The sequence below is a fragment of the Ctenopharyngodon idella genome, chromosome 23, assembly GCF_019924925.1.
Source record: "Ctenopharyngodon idella isolate HZGC_01 chromosome 23, HZGC01, whole genome shotgun sequence".
Taxonomy (NCBI): Eukaryota; Metazoa; Chordata; class Actinopteri; order Cypriniformes; family Xenocyprididae; genus Ctenopharyngodon; species Ctenopharyngodon idella.
Genome location: NC_067242.1, coordinates 3,868,032 through 3,888,316, shown reverse-complemented (window position 1 = coordinate 3,888,316; position 20,285 = coordinate 3,868,032). Strand labels below are relative to the sequence as shown.

General features: G+C 36.1%; 2 protein-coding genes across 2 annotated transcripts; one reads left to right on the top strand and one right to left on the bottom strand.

Moving 5' to 3' along the window:
• Window positions 1–62: 62 nt before the first annotated feature.
• On the bottom strand, window positions 63–6,232 carry cidea (cell death inducing DFFA like effector a). Its single transcript, XM_051882382.1, has 5 exons — window positions 6,085–6,232; window positions 4,992–5,130; window positions 3,127–3,282; window positions 1,754–1,926; window positions 63–378 (listed from the first exon to the last, which is right to left on the bottom strand). Exons 1-5 carry the CDS (start codon window positions 6,123–6,125, stop codon window positions 270–272), a joined length of 618 nt encoding a protein of 205 aa, XP_051738342.1. The 5' UTR covers window positions 6,126–6,232; the 3' UTR covers window positions 63–269.
• A 6,128-nt stretch (window positions 6,233–12,360) lies between these two features.
• On the top strand, window positions 12,361–19,123 carry eci2 (enoyl-CoA delta isomerase 2). Its single transcript, XM_051882388.1, has 10 exons — window positions 12,361–12,527; window positions 12,850–13,012; window positions 13,874–13,972; window positions 14,965–15,147; window positions 15,716–15,785; window positions 15,875–15,977; window positions 16,079–16,199; window positions 16,294–16,383; window positions 17,938–18,081; window positions 18,250–19,123. The coding sequence occupies exons 1-10, from the start codon at window positions 12,475–12,477 to the stop codon at window positions 18,403–18,405; spliced, it is 1,182 nt and encodes a 393-aa protein (XP_051738348.1). The 5' UTR covers window positions 12,361–12,474; the 3' UTR covers window positions 18,406–19,123.
• The last annotated feature ends 1,162 nt before the right edge of the window (window positions 19,124–20,285 follow it).

Sequence of the window (20,285 nt, the reverse complement as noted above, 5' to 3'; positions counted from 1 at the left end):
GAAACAAGTTCAACTGGAGATCATTTTTCAGCACAAGTCTGATAAAAGATGACAATAATCAGTTGTCCATTAGTTCACTATTTTTTTTTATTTTTTTATTCACAGTACACATTCACAAACATTTAATGTTATTTTCTTAGAAATAAGCAGTTCTGCCATGTAAAACAATATATACACTAACCACAAAAATACTTATGTTTGTCTAAGCATGTAAGGAAAAACTAAACATAAGGGCAGTATTCATTTGTTTCCACTATCTGATGTGACGTTTAGCTACAGCATTCCTCTTCCCCGATATACCGTAGCACATATGCAGAGCCGCACAGGAGAACCTGACCCGTCAGTTTGGCCATGTACATGAAACATCGCAGTAAAGACCTGAACAAGGAAAAAAGAGAGTAATATTAACATTTCTGAACAGAACGAAAATTGGTGCACAACAAGTAACAACAAGGTAGAAATTTGTACCATGGTAATCACAGATTGTTCTTTGAAGTACAATATTTTTTAATGCTAAAACATCTGTAATAAATTAGATGAAAGAACAATAGAAGCATGTTCATAGTAGTGTCAGACTTTTGGATCCAACTGTATGTAAATAAAAGTCACCTGCGTGAAATAAAAATTGACAATTCTTATTTTTAAAGGGGTCATGAACTGCGTTGTTTTATTGTTTTATAATGTTTCCTGGGGTGCACTTATAATGTTAGAATGCTTTTTACATCAAAAATTGTCATAATTTAGAAATAAAAAGGCATTTTTCCTACTCTGATTTTAGCGCTCTTATTTGAACGCTGTTTTAAGGGGCGTGTCTGCTGTGAGACTTCAGTGTAAACGCCCACTGCTGTGATTGGCTAACATCTTTGCATTTGAAATAGCTAAGTATTACTCTCTCGAAAACCTATAGCGCGTTTTTACTATTACAGCTCTCAAGGTTAACTAATCGTGAAAAGTGCTAGTAAAACGTGAGTTTTGGCGCAAATCCAGAACTCAGTCACTGATAAACTCGCACTGTTTGATTGACAGCTCCAGCGATTGTAAAGGAAGCGTTCTTTGATCGCTTTATATATATATATAATTTAATCACCGTTTAAATAACAGATTATTTTCATCCTACTAAGAGAAATAACCCAAGTTGACCGTTAGTCACTGTTTTGATTTACTGACACATAGACAAAGAACATCTGACTGTACATGAATCATTTCTTCTGCGGAGTCAATGTTTCACCTATAAGCACATGGGCCTGGTGTCAATAAAAGCTTTTATTGCACTAACAAGGACGTTTTCAGTTCTGAAACTTAGAGGATATTCTTATAGTACGATGACCTCTTATATATCAAAAGCTCAAGGAAAAGTTGATTTTCGAGTTGAATTCATGACCCCTTTAAAATGGACTATTGCAGTACTTATTATAAATTGTTTATCATGAATTTTCAATTCATATGCCCTCATAATCTTTTTTTTTTCACCCTCTTCCTTCTCTTCTCTGATGATATGTTTACTGGCGTCAGGGCGGGGCAACCTGTCACTCACATGAGATCCACCAATAGCAAACCACAAGCATCCAATCAATTCTCCACAGACAAAATCAAGCCCCGCCCTGCATTTGTTCTAAATCGAGAAGCCGTTTCACTCAGATATACATGACAATAGGGAAGAAAAGACTTGCGCAACTTCTGTTTCATGTCGACTTTAAGACTGCAGCTTTAAAGCCTGGCATTAGGAAAGTAATTTCTATTGTGAACCTCTTACTTCAGAAAGTACTTGGCTCTGGTACACTTGATGTCATATGAGAGTGTGTATATTTCATAAAGTGTGGCTTTAACGGTGAGGCAGCCCAGAAAATCCTTTGGGCTCAGCTTGTACAGATCAAAGCTGAGTTTGGCAATTCCACTTCTTCTCGGCTGTCTGAAACTTGGCAGAACCTGGGAAGTATGGATTGAGGGCAAAACAAATATCTTGTGAGACAAAATCACTGACTGAAAGCAATTATGTCATTAGAGTTCAGGGTAAACACAAGCCTGCACCCTAGTGGAACAAAAACACAAAGTTGGTTTAATTCAAAATAACTACTGCAATAATGAAATTAATAAGCTTTAAAAAAACAAATGCTGGAGAGTTTCAAATCTTGTTAAGAAAATAAAACTGAAATGAACAGCTGCAAATGAAGCAACACTTGGGATCTGGTTAATCCTGATTAGACCTAGTTTCATTGTTTGCTTAATATGCACAGCTTATGAAACACAAAAAAGGAAAATGTCTTGCAGCTTATACACAATTACACTATATTTAGTATGCAGTAAAAAAAAAAATATCCTGTTAGATTTACTGTAAGAACTGTCAGATGTGGCTTGCAAAAATTCTCTGTAAAAAGTATAGTAACAATTTTGATGGCATTTTGGTAACTACATATTTTACAATTCACATACAGTATTACAGATATACTGTATACAGAAAAATTATGGTTTATCAAAAGAATAGCTTTTTCATGAAACATAGCAAAATTAATAACTTCATAACAAAAATAAGAAATAAGTAGAAATTTAAATATAATTTATATAGAAATAAGATCAAATGTTATGTGTCACTTCTGGGACCATAATTTTACTGTTTATTAATGTAAAACAGGGATTCCCAAAATCTGAATACCTTCACTTCAAGTTCAAACTTTAAATATAATATTTACTTGAACTACTTGATATTTATTTTACCTTTACTTTAAGTTATTTCAGTAATTTAACAACACATTTGCACGGTTCTGTGATGTCAGTTAATGTCAGGCAGGTAAATCAAATATCTTTTTTTAAATAAGCTTTTAATTTTTTTTAATTCATTTTAATTTTACATTTCTATGACTTTATTAATCCCTGGTGTAAATGAAAACTATTTATTTAAAAAAAAAAAAATCAACAATATTTTACTGTAAAAGTTGTGTCTTGTTGAATATACAGTAATGCAGATTTGCACTGTAAATATTTTGTAGTTTATACTTTTTACTTCCAAAACAATTTTTACAATATTTTAGACTGAAAATTAGACTTTTTGTTAAGTAACTTATAAGAAATCACAGATTTTGTTCAGTTAAATGATAAATATATATATATATATATATATAACTGCCATACCACTTTGCTAGGGGTCCAAACCTCCCCTTTCTCCAGGATCATGAATGGAGTATTAGTAGGCAGAGACTGAAAAAAGGCCTCAGAGTCCACCACTGTCCCATCATCCTCCAGCACCAGTGTGAGCAACTGACACGTTATCAAGAAAGAACTGGCCACCTGTAGAGAGAGAGAGAGAGAGAGAGATATTACCACTCAACGCAAACAATTATATATATATATATATATATATATATATATATATATATATATATATATGTATACAGTAAATCTCCAATAAGATCTGAATGTAGACAGGCTGATGAAATCTTATGGCTGATGCAGTGAAATAGTTTTGAAAAATATTCACTTCAGAAATTTCCATGACTTTTAATATTTTATTATTATTTTTTATTATTATTAAGTATTACAAAGACTTTTTACATTTGAATTTTTAATGTTTTCATGACTGCAAAATAAATAAAAGTCTAATTTTCTGAAATGCAAAAAATAATAAATAACAACAACAACAACAACAAAAAGTGTGGGTCAATAAGATTTTTTTTTTTTTAAAGAAATTAATAGTTTTGTTGATTAATCAAATGCAAATGTACAGACTTCTATGGAAGCTTTTTTTCTGCCACTGAATAAAAAAATAAGGTAATTGCGACTTTTTTCTCACAATTCTGACTTTTTTTCTCAGAATTTTCTCAGAAGATATAAACTCATTGCAGAAAATGTCAGAATTGTGAGCTGACTTTTTTCTCTGAATTGGACTTTATAACTTGCAATTACAAGTTTATATCTCAACTTTGTGAGGAAAAAAAAGTCAGAATTGTGGGATATAAACTCACAACTGCAAGGAAAAAAGTAATTCTGTCATGACAACTCTCGGAGTGTTTGGCATGGTAATGGGTATGACAATGTAGATGTGTTTCGTCTTGGCAGGATAGATCTGCTACGCTGCTGCTGCTGCTGCAGAGCAAGTACGGGACTTGCTATTGCCATACATGACACGCTGCTGTGAGCAAGTAAGACATGCTGCTGCTGTACAATATAGCGTACATGAATTACCCGTAGCAGATCTATACAGGTGGAGCTGGGGAAGGTGGGGGGTTTCTGAAGCACGCTGCACTGCTAAGGCAAATGCTAACTCATGTATTTAAAGATTGAGCACGTAAGCTCATTGGCTACTGATACAGCAGGAACCAATCATCTGTGTCCTTTAGATAATGATGTGATTGAGCAGGTTGAGTTTAAAGGACCTATTAGCCTGCCCATTAGAGTTTCATGCCAGAACTTTGTATTTATTATGATATAAACTCACAATTCAGACTTGTCAGAATTGTGAGATAAAAAGTCCCAATTACCTTTTTTTTCAATTGTGAGTTTATATCTCACAATTCAGACTTTTTCCTCTCAATTGCGAGTTTAGAGTTATAAACTCAGAATTGCAAGAAAAAAGTCAGAATTGTAAGATAAAAATATTTTTTAAAAACTTGAAAACATAATAATAGTATTTCACAATATTACTGGTTTTACTGTATTAAATCAAAATGGAGCCTTGGTGAGCAGAAGAGACTTCTTTCAAAAGCATTACGAAAGTGAAAATGACATGTGAAGGCCAAGTATGCAAACGACACATCCAGAGCATTGGGCAGCCATTTTGCTGCGGCGCCCGGGGAGCGATTGGGGGTTAGGTGCCTTGCTCAAGGGCAACTCAATCATTTTCTGAAGGTTTTGAGAATCAAACCCGCAACCTTTGGGTTACCAGTGTGAATCTCTAACCATAAGGACTAAACTGCCCCAAATACAATACCGACCTCAAACTTTTGAACGTTAGTATAACTCCTACAGTAAATAACCCTGCAGAGGTCCAGCAATCTGACCTGCTCCATGAGGTCTCCTAGAGAGGTGGCCGTGAAGCCTTTCCTCCTGCGGCGGTTCTGCGTACAGACCTTGTACGGACGGGGCTGAGGAGGAGGCAGCATTCGCTGTGCAAGAGACGTGTGCATCGACGACACAGACCTGGTGAGGTTTAGTTGAGTAAGATCAGACACTCTGAATATGACACAGTTTGGGATATAGAAATCATTGTTTTCTTTAACTAGTTTCTGGACTCAGACTGGTTACAGCTTGCTCTGAATTCCAGACAGCTTTATGTGAGGATTTAACGAACATTGGTGACCTAGGCAATTTGCCATTGACCAAAGAGTTTTGTTTGTTAAGAGTGAGTTATGGACGGTTATATAAACAGGAAGAGAACTGTTTACTGTGTCCGTTACTGTGCCAATGCTTGATAAAACACTTTCAAAGCAGAGAATACTAAAGATCACTTACACTATTGTGAAATAAGAACTCTTAATAAAATGCTGTCACATTTTACAGGAGTTTAATTATTGTATATAATTGTATTTTACGTCAAGTCAAGTTTATTTATATAGCGCTTTATACGAAAGAGATTGTTTCAAAGCAGCTTTACAGTGATAAACAGGAAAATAATGATATTTGACACAAACAGAATCTCTAAAAAGACAATAGTGTCATTATTCAGCTAAAGTCAGTTGATATGTAATACTATTATAATGTTAATACTTTACAACAAAGGTCAATTTGTCGCATTAGATATAAACTAACAGTGAATAACAATATTTAACAGCATTTATTAATTTAGCTTACTGTTAATTTAGAAATATATTATTCTTTGTTAATTTGTTTGTGTATAAAACATTGTTAATGTAATGTTAAAAATGCGTTACCATGTAGGATACATTGACACGATTAATAAATGCTGTAAATGTATTTTGTAACTAATGCATTAACTAATGTTAACAAACTGAACCTTACTGTAAAAAGTATTAACTTGGATTTAATATAAAACAAAACTCGCACAGAGAATATTTTCATAAATGACTCAAAAATCCTGTTGCCCTCCAACACTGAAGCCTAATAATGATTTATAAAGCCCAAATAACATCTTACCTAATTAAAGATGTAGGAACTAATGTTTTAGCGTACTCCATACTTCACAGAACCACTGGAGACATTAAAAACACTGAGCTGTAGCTGGAAAAGAGTCTAATAATCTGAGCGTGTGACACACAGGAGGAGTTTGTACTGCTGGACTGATGTAATGGTCAAGTGTGCACAGTACTTGACTGCAGGGGGTGCTGCTTATATGAATTTGTTGCGACATATTAGTTTAATACATTTTGTAATGTATTTGAGTACTAGTGGCCTACTAGTTCAGGTCTTTTCCTCACACAAAGCTATAAAAGGCTGTTCTGTTCTAGGTTGTGAGAGTAAAATGAATTGCAAAAATCTGTAAACCATAGCTGAGATGGACACATGCAGTTCTCCATGAATGTGTTATACGAATCTGTCTATGACTTATTATGAAATTTTATACGTTTAAAAATACCTGATGGCCATTTGTGCTCTGCAGAAGAGGAGTAAAGGCTTACTGCACAGTATTGTGTTCGCATTTCAGGATTGTAGTGCTGAAAAACAAAATAATTATAAAATAACTACATTTACTGCTGAATTTCAAACATGAAATCCACAGAGTGAAACACATGAGACAGTGTTCTTATTCAAGTTCAAGTGCTGTAGAAACGTTGATCCGAAATGTTTTATCTGAGTCCAAAGCCTGACTAATGTGCCAGGAATGTTGACACAAACATTAATTCAAATGTTTTGAAGAAAACATTAACGTGAACTCTTTCTTTTATGCAGACCATTCAGGTCAGTCGTAGCACTGTCAGTACAATCTCTTACAAATTAGATACAGGGATGAATTTTGAGGTTAAAAAAAGTGACAGACATGATATAATTTGAAGATTGCTGTTTAATAGGATATATAACATTTTCTCAAAACTCTTAGCTAAATCATCAAAGCTTTATTAAGGACTCACATATTTACATATAGGCTAAAACGCCAATGGTTCCACATACTGGAGTAGAACCTGACTGAACTTTGTGATGGGTTCGTCACTGCTGAAATTATCCTGTTTGCAGAGTCTGATTACCTACACATACATCTGTACATAACATTGCGCAGCACAGCAGAGCAGAGGGGCATGCCAACACTGACAAAAATTTGGCTTGCACTGCTCCTGCTCTTATCCTGGCTCTTCCTAGCTTTATAATGGTAGTGAATGGGGGGTATGTTTTGAAGCCCAAAAAAATGCATCCATCCATCATAAATATAATCCAGACGGCCCCAGGGGGTTAATAAAGGCCTTCTGAAACAAGTGATGGGTTTTTGTAAGAAAAATTTCCATATTTAAAATTTTATAAAGTAAATTAACTATCTTCCAGCAGACGGCCGTACGCATCAATTTGTGGCGTAAGTGTAACCTCTGACCCGACGCATGACGCACTGACGAACGCAGAAGCTCAGAGGATAGAGCAAAACAAAACACCAGTCACGAATTAGAAGTCTAAAATGAGAAATTTTAAAGAGAAATGTTGGAGAATTTCATTATAGAGGAGCTTGAGTTTGTTGCCCAGCCATATTTGTTTAAAGGTGGGATCAGTAGATTTTGAAAAAGGCTGTTGGACATTGTTGATATTTGAAATCAACCCAAACAAACACACCCCTCTCTTCATTGCTCTGCCTTCAAAACTCACACTCTAATCCTAACCACTCTGCTCTGAGTCGGTCTCAAACCCCGGCCCGATCGCTGCTGGCATGCGAGGCGAGTGCACTAACAATGACGCTAAATATCGTGTTCTCTAGCGGTCGTCAGTGTGCAGTGGTTTAACTGCAAAACTCTCACTATCTGGCCACTGTTACACACGCAATTCGAGTGGATGTCTGTTTATCAAAGCTGATGCTCAACAAAATGCTTCACTAAAAATAAAGCACAGATGATGAACGAACGACAAGGAAGCACAAACAATGAACATACAGTACACAAGAGTAAATACAAAGTGTTCGTTGTTAGTTGCCAACAGCACAGCAGCTCCAGACAATCAAACCCAGTGTTACTTACATGAGAAGCGGGATCAAAGCAGCCTCTGCGTCTGTTTTCAGGCCTTCCCACTTAGCTCTCTCCAGAGCTGGAAAGCTTTTCTAATATAAACATGGTCCTAAAGTGCTTGCCCAGTTATAAACCTTCATTCCAGTGATATTCTTTTGAGCTCTTTTGTATAGAGTACCTCAGGGATGACGTGTTTTTGTAGGCAAAACCCGGAAACGAGTTAGCATTTTAGGACTTCCGGTTCCATCGCCCCTAAGTCAATGGGTTTTTTGAATGGGTTTTTGCTAAATCGCCTGAAATAAGGTCTGTGGTTAACAAAGCCTCTAAATATGTTCACGTTTTGATCTATGACATAAAACACACCAGTTATAACCCGCTTGTGTTTTTTAAACCTTTATTGTGTCTTAAAACAAGGTGGTTGCTAACAAATTGCTAAAAGGGACTACTTCTTTTGGCGGGGACTTTAGACGTCATCATGACAAACAGAACATTTGGACAGCATTTCTCATGAAAAAGTGGATAATTATTCATACGCAGTGCAGATCATAATCAGCGAGCATGTTTTTAAATAAAGTTGTTTTTTAAATAAAGTTTGAGGAAGCTTGGTGGTGGTGACGTTGATCTGCGACCATGGTGTGCTGTAGTCTGTTTATAGCCTACTGTTAGCTTTTTATATCTGACGACTTTATTTAGGCTTTAAAATGTATAAATGTTGTGTTAACCTGTAAAGATTATCGTGATAGACAAAACGTGTAAGTGTCATAACCCTTTTTGTTAAACACAGAGCTTATTTTTTGCGATTCTCCAAAAGTCTATGGGAAAAATGCATAGGCTTTCGATCGAGGGATGAAAACATGTCATCCCTGAGGTACTCTATTGTGTCCCATCTCTCGTTCTGCAGGTTTTTTCTTCTTTTTTTCAAATCTCCCTCTTGCTTGTTCTCTCTCCTCGACCATCATATGCCCCCTAATGATGACTGGTTACATGTTTGTTGTTGGTGTCGGCCCGACTAACTTCCAAACAGTGTTTTTGAAATTCTACTGACTCCACCTTTAAACCGTGAGAGGCGTCTAAGCTTACGCTACTCCTACATCTTACGTCATGCATCGGGGGGTTACTCATTTGGTGCAAGTCAACTTGCGCAGTATGCATACGGTCGTCTGCCGGAAACTAGTTATTTTACTTTATAAAGTTTTAAATATGGATATTTTCTTACAAAAACCCATCATTTTGCTTCAGAAGGCCTTTATTAATCCCCTGGAGCCGTATGGATTACTTTTATTTTGAATGGATCCTTTTATTTTGGGATTCAAAACAGGCCTCCCCATTCACTACCATTATAATGCTTGGAAGTGCCAGGATATTTTTAAATACACCGATCAGACATAACATTATGTACGGAGCCCCGCACATGACATGCAAGAAAAAAAATTAAATCGTGTGCACGATTTACTAAATCATGCGCATTTAGCCTACTATTTTCTTCCTGCATGTCATGTCTGGGGCTCCATAATTATGAGCACTGACAGGTGAAGTGAATAACACTGATTATCTCTTCATCACGGCACCTGTTAGTGGGTGGGATATATTAGGCAGCAAGTGAACATTTTGTCCTTAAAGTTGATGTGTTAGAATCAGGAAAAATGGGCAAGCGTAAGGATTTGAGCGAGTTTGACAAGGGCCAAATTGTGATGGCTAGAAGACTGGGTCAGAGCATCTCCAAAACTGCAGCTCTTGTGGGGTGTTCCCGGTCTGCAGTGGTCAGTATCTATCAAAAGTGGTCCAAGGAAGGAACAGTTGTGAACCAGCAACAGGGTCATGGGCGGCCAAGGCTCATTGATGCACGTGGGGAGCGAAGGCTGGCCCGTGTGGTCCGATCCAACAGACAAGCTACTGTAACTAAAGAGCGTTGGGAGATCAAGAGAGAAAGCATTTGAATTTGCTGCAGAATTATTAAGCAGCAAGATCTAGTGGGACGCATTTAAATTCGGCGAAGTATTCTCTGTTATAAACTACAGGTATCAGATCAAACAGCGCTGACGTGGAAGAGAAATATTGTGCCATGAATGAACAAGTTATATAAGGCTCTCCAGTGAGTAACGCTAACTGGAACCATGGTCGCAGAAATAATGTTTTTACATTATCCATTTCAGGGTTCATGCAAACTTTTGGGAGTGAAATTCAAGCACTTTTCAAGGACATTTTAAAGTGCTTCACACTTTTTCCAACACTTAAAATCTTTAAATATGATCCAATTTTAATTTTTTAATGTGATGATTTGTAAAACTAAAAGTTTAAAGATAAAGGAACACTTTTGTGACTTTCCTAGATGGCAGCAGAGGAGCACTTACTGGCTTATTAGCCATTTCCACTCCCTAATATATGGGGAAAAGTAGGAAAAGTCTCATGAAAAACAAAAACTTTTCTTCAAATTGTGACTGAATTACACAGAAAGCTAGTAAAGAGCGCTCATTTTATATCTCTGAATATATCATTTATATCACTTTATTTATCACTGAAGCTGTCGGTCAGTTTAGTATGGTAAATTTAATAAGAGTAGAATATTTACATTTTCCCCCATAAAATTAGATTTTTGCATGTTACTGTTGTCAATAAAGTTAATTTGATCTACATCTCAATTCAAGCTCATTGCTTTACTGTCACATTTCTGATCAATAAACGTGTAATATTATTAGTAACTGCACTTATTGATGCAAAACAATAGTAATATGATTAAATTACCTTTATGATTTAAACCTGCATAGGCTTCTTGTGGGGGGACACATCTTCATTATTATCAATGTTTCCCACCGCAAATGAGTTACTTTTAACACAGTTAAACAGCTCATAATAATGTTTTTTTTGCCACAACTTAGTAATTTCCTCTGAACTGCATACACCATCAATATTCATTGGCAAAGATGTTTTACAGTTATTCATTCTTTTGATTTCTTTCCAGAAATCATTTGGATTATTATTTTGCATTTACCTTGCAAGTGAGTCAGACCTCATTGTGTTTTCATTCCTCTTAATGAAAAGTAGGGCATATTTAAAATTTGCATTTGCATGTTTCTTATATTCAAATAAGGGACCGTGTTTATGCCTGACTCTGCCCAAGCTTTAAAAGAAGCTCAATTCTTGGTTGCAAAGAGATTTATCAATAAGAGGAAGAATTTTGCTCTCTAAAACTTAAGGTCTATCGAGACTCACTTATGCATTTCATTCCTTGGAGGTGGATAAAGTAAAAAAGTTTGGTAGCATCTGATACCAATTTTGCTTGGAAAAATAAAACCTACCTTATTAGAAAATCAGTACTGATGAATCCAATAAAACAGGGGGAACCGGATTTTTTAGATTTTACTACCTTAAATAACACTTTTAAAATCAACTAGCTTAGGAATTGTCTTAATAATCCCTCTTCTCTTTGGAACATTATCCCCAATTATATTTTCTCTAAAGTTGGTGGCCTGAATTTTCTCTTACTTACATACTATAATGTTCCAAAGATCCCTGTCAAACTTTCTAATTTCCATAAACAGATGCTCTTGGCTTGGTCCCTAATATATAAACGCAACTTTTCTCCGCACAGATATTTCTTATGGAACAATAAGGATATTCTCTACAAGAATAAATCACTTTTCTTTGACTACTCATTCAAAAACAACTTTCTTCTAGTTGGACAGCTGTTTAACTCGCATGGCAGACTTAATAACTATTCAGATTTTTTTACAGAAATACAAACTGCTAATGAATATGCGGTTGTTTCCAATGCCATTCCCTCTGGAGTGTCCTTACTGCTACAAGGTTCTACATTTCCATGGCCATGTACTTATTCTTTGAAATGAACTGACACAGTGGTCGGTAAGTGTGTGCTTTTCTTTCTGTTTGTCTTCAATGTATTGCCTTAATGTTTTGATGTTTTGTTCTGTTTCATAATAAAAAGAAAAGAAAAAAAGAAAAAAAAAAAAGGTTTTGTAGTAGTGCTGCTGCCATCTGGTGTTGGTTTGAAAGACAGTGCGCTAAAACGTTATGGATATAAGTCAAATATTCAATGACACAAATGCTTGTTTCCTCCAACAGCGCTATTGTATTTCTTGTTTCAAGCGCCTAGTTCAAAACCCTCTTAAATTAGAATAATATTTGTAAATTCTTTCCTGCAAGCTAAAATTCAGTATATTCAGCAAATCCTCCACTCAGGAGGCGGCAGTAACTGTTTCTGAACAGATACATTTCCGCATTCAATGTAGCGAGTGAAAAAAGATTACGTCTGATTGGCTGATATGTGGTTTAGTGGGCGGGGTCTGACGAACTGACAGATGATTGACAGCCGCGCCGAGCATCGGCTGGATTTTGTGTACATAAACTTTGATCAGCTCTCGTCAGTGTTATGGCTGCTCTGATCAAACTCATCTCGCCGTGGAGATTTGATCGATTCGTCCGGTAAGAGCTTTAGGCTATTACAGATGTGAAACTCAGCGTTAGTGAAACTGAAACTAGACGCTTCCATTATAATCTGCAGACGTATTTATATTATTGTTATGGACATAACCGCGTACATCATGTTGTGTTGTGTTATGCCATAGAAATACTCCTGTACCTTGTGTTCGCACTGACCTTTACCTTCGTGTCAGATCTTCACCTCTCACACACTTTACACACGGGCGCGTGCACACACACGCGTGCTTATTCTTAAAAAGCACATACTGGGACTCTGAATACTGTGCTTTGCTTAAGTTGTAATATGTTTGTTATGTATGTCCAGAGCGAGTAAAGCTGCATTCATACCGTGTGTTCAGCTGCACAGCACCGCTTCAGTTATGGGAGCATCAGTAGAAGATTTCAACACAGCCAAAGAAAAACTGGGCATTTTGAAGAAGGATCCAGGGAATGAAGTCAAACTCAAGATCTATGCTCTCTTTAAACAGGCGAGAAACTGATCAATAACTTCTTGACTGAGTGATATAGCTTCAGTACTTGGACAGAAAAAGGCTGCATAACTGAAATATAATAAACGCTTATGTAGGCTATGTAGAATTAATTTTGGATTCAGAGGTGTTTGTTTATTCAAATTCCTGCTTTTTCTATTTCTCACAAAATTTGTGTTTCCATAAACTACTGTTCAAAAGTTTGGTATGGTGTCAGTAAGATTTTTTTTTTTTTTTTTTAAAGAAACAAATTAATTTATTAAGGAAAGATGCATTAAAATTGACCAAAAGTGACAGTAAAGACATTTATAAAGTTACAAAAGATTCTATTTAAAAAAAAAAAAAAAATGCTGTTCTTTTGAAGTTTTTATTCATCAAAGAATCCTGACAAAATGTGCCATGGTTTCCACACAGCAAAAAAATAAGAAGAGTCATTATTAATAATTGAGCACCAATGATGTTTGATAATAACTGAGCAGCAAATCAGCATGTCAGAATGATTTCTGAAGGATCATGTGACACTGAAGACTCAGCTTTGCATTACAGGAATAAATTATATCTTAAAATATCTTAAAATAGAAAAATATTATTACAATTTAAAATAGATGTTAAGTTTTTACTGTATTTTTGATCAACTAAATGCAGCTTTGGTGAGCAGAAGAGATGTTTTCAATCTTACCAATCCCAAACGTTTGAATGGTTTGAATTTGATGTTGACATCATGGTTGTGACAGAAAGTTTAAGCACAATCACTGACTGGCTTTTATCTATAAATTTACTGAACTTAACTAAACTGTTAAATTTTTGTTGACCTCTACAAAACCAAAATATTTTTCCTCATATTTTCTCATAAATGCTCAGGCCACACAAGGGCCCTGCAACACCCCTAAACCTGGCATGCTGGACTTTGTGAACAAAGCGAAATGGGACGCTTGGAAGAGTCTAGGGTCCGTGTCACAGGTGAGAGGAAACGCTGCACAGCAACATTCATGATATGTGTTCAAAAACATCATATTTCTGTCATTTATCTTTCACTAAAGAGGAAATTAAAGTTACTTGACCCAATTTTGGATCAGCTTTTCATTTATTACCACAGGTTTCTGTTCAAATTTGTAATTAATTACAAAAACAATTATTTTAACAAAAATAAAAAAAAGTAATAAAATTATCAAAACAGAATTATAAATATTTTGTATTAATTTTAATGTAACTCACATGCACACACACATAAAGAACAAGTCAATAAAAGGAGCAGTGATACTATAATAGTATGTATTCATATTTTGAATTAGCTTTTACTTTAATATTTTCAGTTTTCATTTTCATTTTAGATTAAGTTTTAGTACTTTTTTTATGTGCTATGCTAATCTTTTTAGCTTTTTTAAAAATATTTCTATTTATCTTTAATTTTGGTCGTTTTTAGTAGCTTTTTAAAAATATTTCTATTTATCTTTAATTTTTTTATTAGATTTTATTAGATTTAAAAAAAAAAATCAATAAAATCTAATAAAAATATTAGATTTTTTAAAAATGTATTTCTATATCTTTCAGTTTGGTCTTAATTTTTATTAGCTTTTTAATGTTTCTATTCATCTTAATTTATTAATTTAATTTTTTATTAGATTTTATTAGATTTTTAAAAAAAATAATAAAATCTATTAAAAAGATTCGATTTTTTAAAAATATATATATTTCTATATCTTTCAGTTTGGTCGTTTTTAATCAGCTTTTTTATTGTTTCTATTTATCTTTAATTTATTTTTATTTCAGTTTTAGTAATTTTAGTACTTTAAATTAAACTTATTTATTTCAGTTAGATTGTGTTGAGCGAGTTTCATCTACACGTTCAGGTCTCAGGACAGGCTGCAGACCTCTAAATAAAGAATGCGTGAAAACACTGTATGTGTACAGATGATCATCCTGTGCTTCATGTTTGAATGTAACTGTGTCAGGAGGAGGCCAGGCAGCAGTATGTGGATCTCATTGCGTCTCTGGTGGGAGCAGAAGCCCCTGCAGTGGCAGCACAGCCGACCGGGAGCTCGAAGGCCTTCCAGACCCTGCTGGTCACCACAGAGGACAACATCACCACCATCCGCCTCAACAGACCCGAGAAAAAAAATGCCATCACTGTAGAGGTGACAATGCGTCAAGTCGCTTTGGATGTTTTAGTTCTGTCATGACAACTCTCTGAGAGATTGGCCTGGTAATGAATATAGCAATGTAATGTATTTGGTCTTGGCGGAATAGATCTGCTACCCTGCTGCTGCTGATTATTGCTACTGCTGCAGGGCAAGTACAGAGACTTGCTACTGCCAATACATTCACAGACATGCTGCTGCTACACATAGAACATACATGAAATAAACCCCGTAACAGATCTATACAGGTGGAGCTGGGGAAGGTGGAGGGTCTGCGCACTGCAGACTGCTAACAGCAAACAATGTTTTGAAAAAAAAAAAAAAAACATTTCAGTTTTAATTTTAGTAATTTACAATTATTTGCCAAAGCAACATTTCTAATTTTCATCTAAGTTTAAACTTTTTAACTTATATTTGTTTTATTTTATTTTATTTCAGCTTAATTTTAATTAACAAAAATATTTTCTTCTAGTTTTAGTAAACAGTAACAACACTGATGCTTAGACATTTTTAAAAAAATTACAAGTGATTGTTTTTTTTTGTTTGTTTGTTTTGTATCCTGTAGATGTACAATGAGCTAATTGAAGCTTTGGATCTTGCTGGAAAAGACGATTCTGTCATTACGGTGATGACAGGTGAAGTACTCTGCCTTACCTTTCAAAGAGTCATTATGAGATTGAGCGTCTGCAGATCATTTCTCACCCTCCTCTCAACGACTCTAAAGGTAGTGGGGATTATTACTGCAGTGGAAACGATCTGAACAACTTTACAAAGATCCCTGAGGGTGGAGTGGAGGAGATGGCTAAAAAATCTGGGGAGTTACTGAGGTAAAGTCTATTTTGCTTTATTCGAAATTGAAACCAGTTTATTCTCCTGTTTAGCTTGATAGGATGTTATGATGGACATATGTGTACTTGTGTTGTTTTAGGAGGTACGTAAAGGCGTACATTGACTTCCCCAAACCTCTGATTGGAATTATAAACGGACCTGCGGTGGGTGTGTCAGTCACCCTGCTGGGACTTTTTGATGTTGTTTATGCCACAGAGAGGGTGAGCTGCTTTCTGACAGTAGATCAATGATGTCTGTCTGTTTAATTGTATCTATATATCTGTCTGTATTTTGGCTTTGTTTGTTTGTCTGTAGGCAACGTTTCACACACCCTTCAGTCAGTTGGGTCAGAGTCCGGAGGGCTGCTCTTCATATCTTTTCCCCAAACTGATGGGCGCAGCAAAGGTATGAATATCCACACAAACAAATCCTGAGATCAATCGGTTGACTATTAAATATATCATGATGATAATTGCAATTCATTATTTCAATCAACTGACAGCACTTTTTGTACATATGGCTGTACGATTTGGGGAAAAATGTAATTCCCCTACATTTTAAAATGTGGAAGTAAAAAAAAAAGCTTCAGATTTGTTGTGCTTGTTTGTAGGGCTGCAAAATTTGGCAAATATTATAATATTACTAAATAAAATAAGAAATATTAGTGTATTTAATGTTTAATTAGTACAAAAATTTGTATGTAAAATAATATAATAATAAGAGTAAAATTAAAATACTAATATTTATGGCTGTCTTCTTTTTTTTTCTTCTTTCCAATCATTAAACAATTCCCTAAAGCCCATTTATAAGCGCTTCGTTAAAATCCACTCAGAATATCACTGCAACGCAATGCACTGGTAACCATCCCAAACACATTAGCAACTGAGTAATGTGCTGAAAACACCTTAGCACAGGACCTTAGCAACCACATAGCAACATTATGGCAAGCACCACTCCAAACACCAAACTATAATAGAAACTAGAATTTATTTGTATGAAAAGTGTGTAATTTTATTTAAAATTTTCATTCTCATATCTCAAAATAAGCAGAGACTACTTATAAATAAGTGTAAATGATTATAAAACACTGTGAATTTGTGTTGCAATCAAAGCATTGCTCTGTTTGTTTGGACATACTGACCAGCCCTGCCCAGCAACAGCTCAACCAAGGATTTGAGATTGGGGTGGGGCTATCTGTTCGGCCAACCAAATGCAGATGGGGGAAAGTGTTTGAGGAAACATTGGCTGAATCCCAAATGGCACCCTAAACACTTGCGGTCTTCCTATGAGTCCGCACTTTTGTAACGTAGAGCTGTTGGGAAGAAGTCTGCCGCAGATCTCGCACCAGTGCGGGCTCAGGAAAAGTGCGCATCGAGGGCGCATATCAGTCGCAAAGGGACCCTTCTGAAGCCTAAAATTGACAAATGGGACACCCTACGGTCTCGTGGACTTAACGGACACGTGCATGCGGCAGTCCACAAGACCGAAAGTGCATATGAGTATGCCATTTGGGACGCAGCCTTTCACTGCATCCGAACTTCTCTACTATATAGTATGCGAAAAACAGTACGCCAACAGAGCGAATTCATAGTATTTAAAAAACAGTAGGCAAAAATTAACTAAAGTGCGCATTCGCTGAACACTTTACAATCCCATGAGGCCACGAGAGAGGATTTATGAACGGCAGTGAAGCGACGCAACTGTCGCTGGTAGGTCACGTGACAGTAACAACATGGTGGATGTAGTACGTCCAAATTTCATTCATACTACCCATATTCATACGTACTTTTTTCAGCAGTTCTGTAGTTCAAATTCAAATGTAGTACCTACTCAGTGCGCAATTTTGGACGCAGCGATTACTTTTTTTTCCAAATTCTTTTGGTGCTACTAGTTTTACAGAAATTACACACTTCACCACAATTTTTCTGTTTGACTCTTCCTTGTGTCCTTTCTCTCCAGGCTAGTGAGATGCTGTTGTTTAATAAGAAGCTGACGGCCACACAGGCCTGTGAAGTGGGTCTGGTGACTGAGGTCTTTCCTGAAAGCTCCTTCCAGAGCGAGGTGTGGACCAGACTGAAGGCCTATGCCAAACTGCCCAAGAACGTAAGTGCTCAGACTGCATGATATGTGATGTACTAGTGTTAAAAAATGACTATTATCATCAATGTTGCCCCGGGTTGTTTTTCAAAAAGGCAATAAATTTCACTTCTTTTCCAAAATACTGTAGTCGCATGTCTTTGCGTTCACGTTCGTCTTCTCGTACCCCTTCAGTCTCTGGCTCTGTCGAAGCAGCTGATCCGCGGGGTGGAGAAAGAGAAACTTCACGCCGTGAACGACGCAGAGGTGGAGCGGCTGGTGGAGCGCTGGCTCTCAGATGAATGCATGCAGGCCATCATGACCTTCTTCCAGGCCAAGTCTAAACTTTAAGGAGCTGCTCAACAAGGAACATACAGCCTCTTCTCAAAATTAACTTCGAGTTTTTACTGTTAACCCTACATGCTGCAAATAACAGGAAGACCCGGCCAACTAATCTAAAAATTGTGTGTTGTCTGAAATTGTATAGGATTTGTTAGTATTGGATGAGACATTTTTTTAGTCATTCTGTCATATCATTTTAACTTGAAGACAATGTACAGTACTTTAGAACAAAATGAACCATCTGTTTCATTTACTGTACCAGATGTGCACTTAGTAGGTTGTAACACTCAGTGCCTTACTATCGTTTGTATAAAATGGTCACACTTTATATTAGGTGGCTTACTATGTACTAACTTTAAATACAAAACTATGGATTTACTGTGGTGTTCTGGAAAATTCCCACTTTTATTGCTAATGAGGTAATTTGATGTATGGTTAGGTTTAGAAGTAAACTTAGGGTTAGGATTATAGGGGTTAGACTTAGGTTCTGGGGTAAGGTTAACTTGTTAATTAAATGCAAGTATTTTAAATGTAATTACAATGCACCAACATGTACAGTATGTACATAATAAGTATATTGTATCAAATGGTGCAGTACATAGTAATTAATGCCAACTAAGACAAAGCGTGACCATATTCTTTTATCTGAGGGCCAGAAATGTAATGCTCTATACTGTATGTTCCATTTCAGATGTATGAATAAATTAAATACATTGTATAATCTGTGGCATGTTTGTCCTGAGTATATATTTAATATAGGCTAATATTAAATATCACGTTGTTTTTTTTTGGACATCTACCATGTTATTTCCTTGAAATACCAAGTAAATGCAATGGTACTGTATATGATAAATATTATAATCACCAACTACAACGGTATTACCATCTGATATCTCGTGCTACTCGAACTGGTGGTCATTTCACAGTAAATCCAGCAGATGGCAGACCACACCCATGAAAAGTTCGTGATTTTTGTTCTTTAGGGAATCAGTTGTTATAAATGAATATTGTTTTCGAACGCGTTTTGTATAGATTAAAAACAATTAGTCCGTTTTAGATGCTACTGTATTCATATAAATCTAGCTGGGCACGCCATACACGTTGATTGAAAACGTGAAATAATCACATTTCTGTATCTGGGAACACCCCGTGTACTTCCTCAGCTTCCAGTGCTGGTAAACAGGTATGATATACTTTGCATCTCCCCCTTAGTTTGCCTAAACTCTTTGTGACCGATAGCGAAAACCCTTTTGTAGTTTTGTTAGGGAAAGTGAAGTCCCGTCTGAAAGGTTAGAAACCCTTTATCGTCAGACAGTGGGCAAAACTTCTGTCTGTAGTTTGTGGGTATTAATTTGTCTATGTTAGGGTTCACTGACTCATGCAATATGTCATTGGAGATTATGAATGGCATGAACACATAATTCCTCATATATCCCACACGTCTGCGTTTGGAAAGAGCAACGGGAGAGAGGAGCAAGATTGAGTCAGGAGTGCTGCTGGCGCGTGCCACGTCATTCAGTCAGACGCTAGACTACTAATTCACAACATGAAACTTGTCAAGTGACTTTTTTTTCCCACTGTATGGAAAGAGTAATTAAAAATAGAACAACTGGCAGTGCTGCCAATGCGTCAGAGTCACGCGATTTACACTATTCTCTCGTTCTCATGTAGCCACGTCAATTTTCTCACGCCGTGAAAAAAAACATGGAGGAGCAAAGAGGACACTGACAACTGGCTGATAGAGAAGATAGAGCAGTTTACTTTTGATATAAAACAAAGTCTCAGCTTTCAATTTCTGTAAATTTTATTATGAAATTTTAAATATTAAATGTGTAGCTGTAGCGCCCTGGTTCAAGAGGTATCTCTTCCTCTTTACTGTTGTTGTAGCA

Excerpts from the sequence above, each read along its gene's own strand:
- cidea (XM_051882382.1), bottom strand. The coding sequence starts at position 6,125 with ATGGAGTACGCTAAAACATTAGTTCCTACATCTTTAATTAG. Across the intron at positions 3,283-4,991 it reads TAGGAGACCTCATGGAGCAG|GTGGCCAGTTCTTTCTTGAT; the intron begins GTCAGATTGCTG and ends CTCTCTCTACAG. Across the intron at positions 379-1,753 it reads AGAGCCAAGTACTTTCTGAA|GTCTTTACTGCGATGTTTCA; the intron begins GTAAGAGGTTCA and ends TTCCTTGTTCAG.
- eci2 (XM_051882388.1), top strand. The coding sequence starts at position 12,475 with ATGGCTGCTCTGATCAAACTCATCTCGCCGTGGAGATTTGATCGATTC. Across the intron at positions 13,013-13,873 it reads TCTATGCTCTCTTTAAACAG|GCCACACAAGGGCCCTGCAA; the intron begins GCGAGAAACTGA and ends ATAAATGCTCAG. Across the intron at positions 15,786-15,874 it reads TGTCATTACGGTGATGACAG|GTAGTGGGGATTATTACTGC; the intron begins GTGAAGTACTCT and ends ACGACTCTAAAG.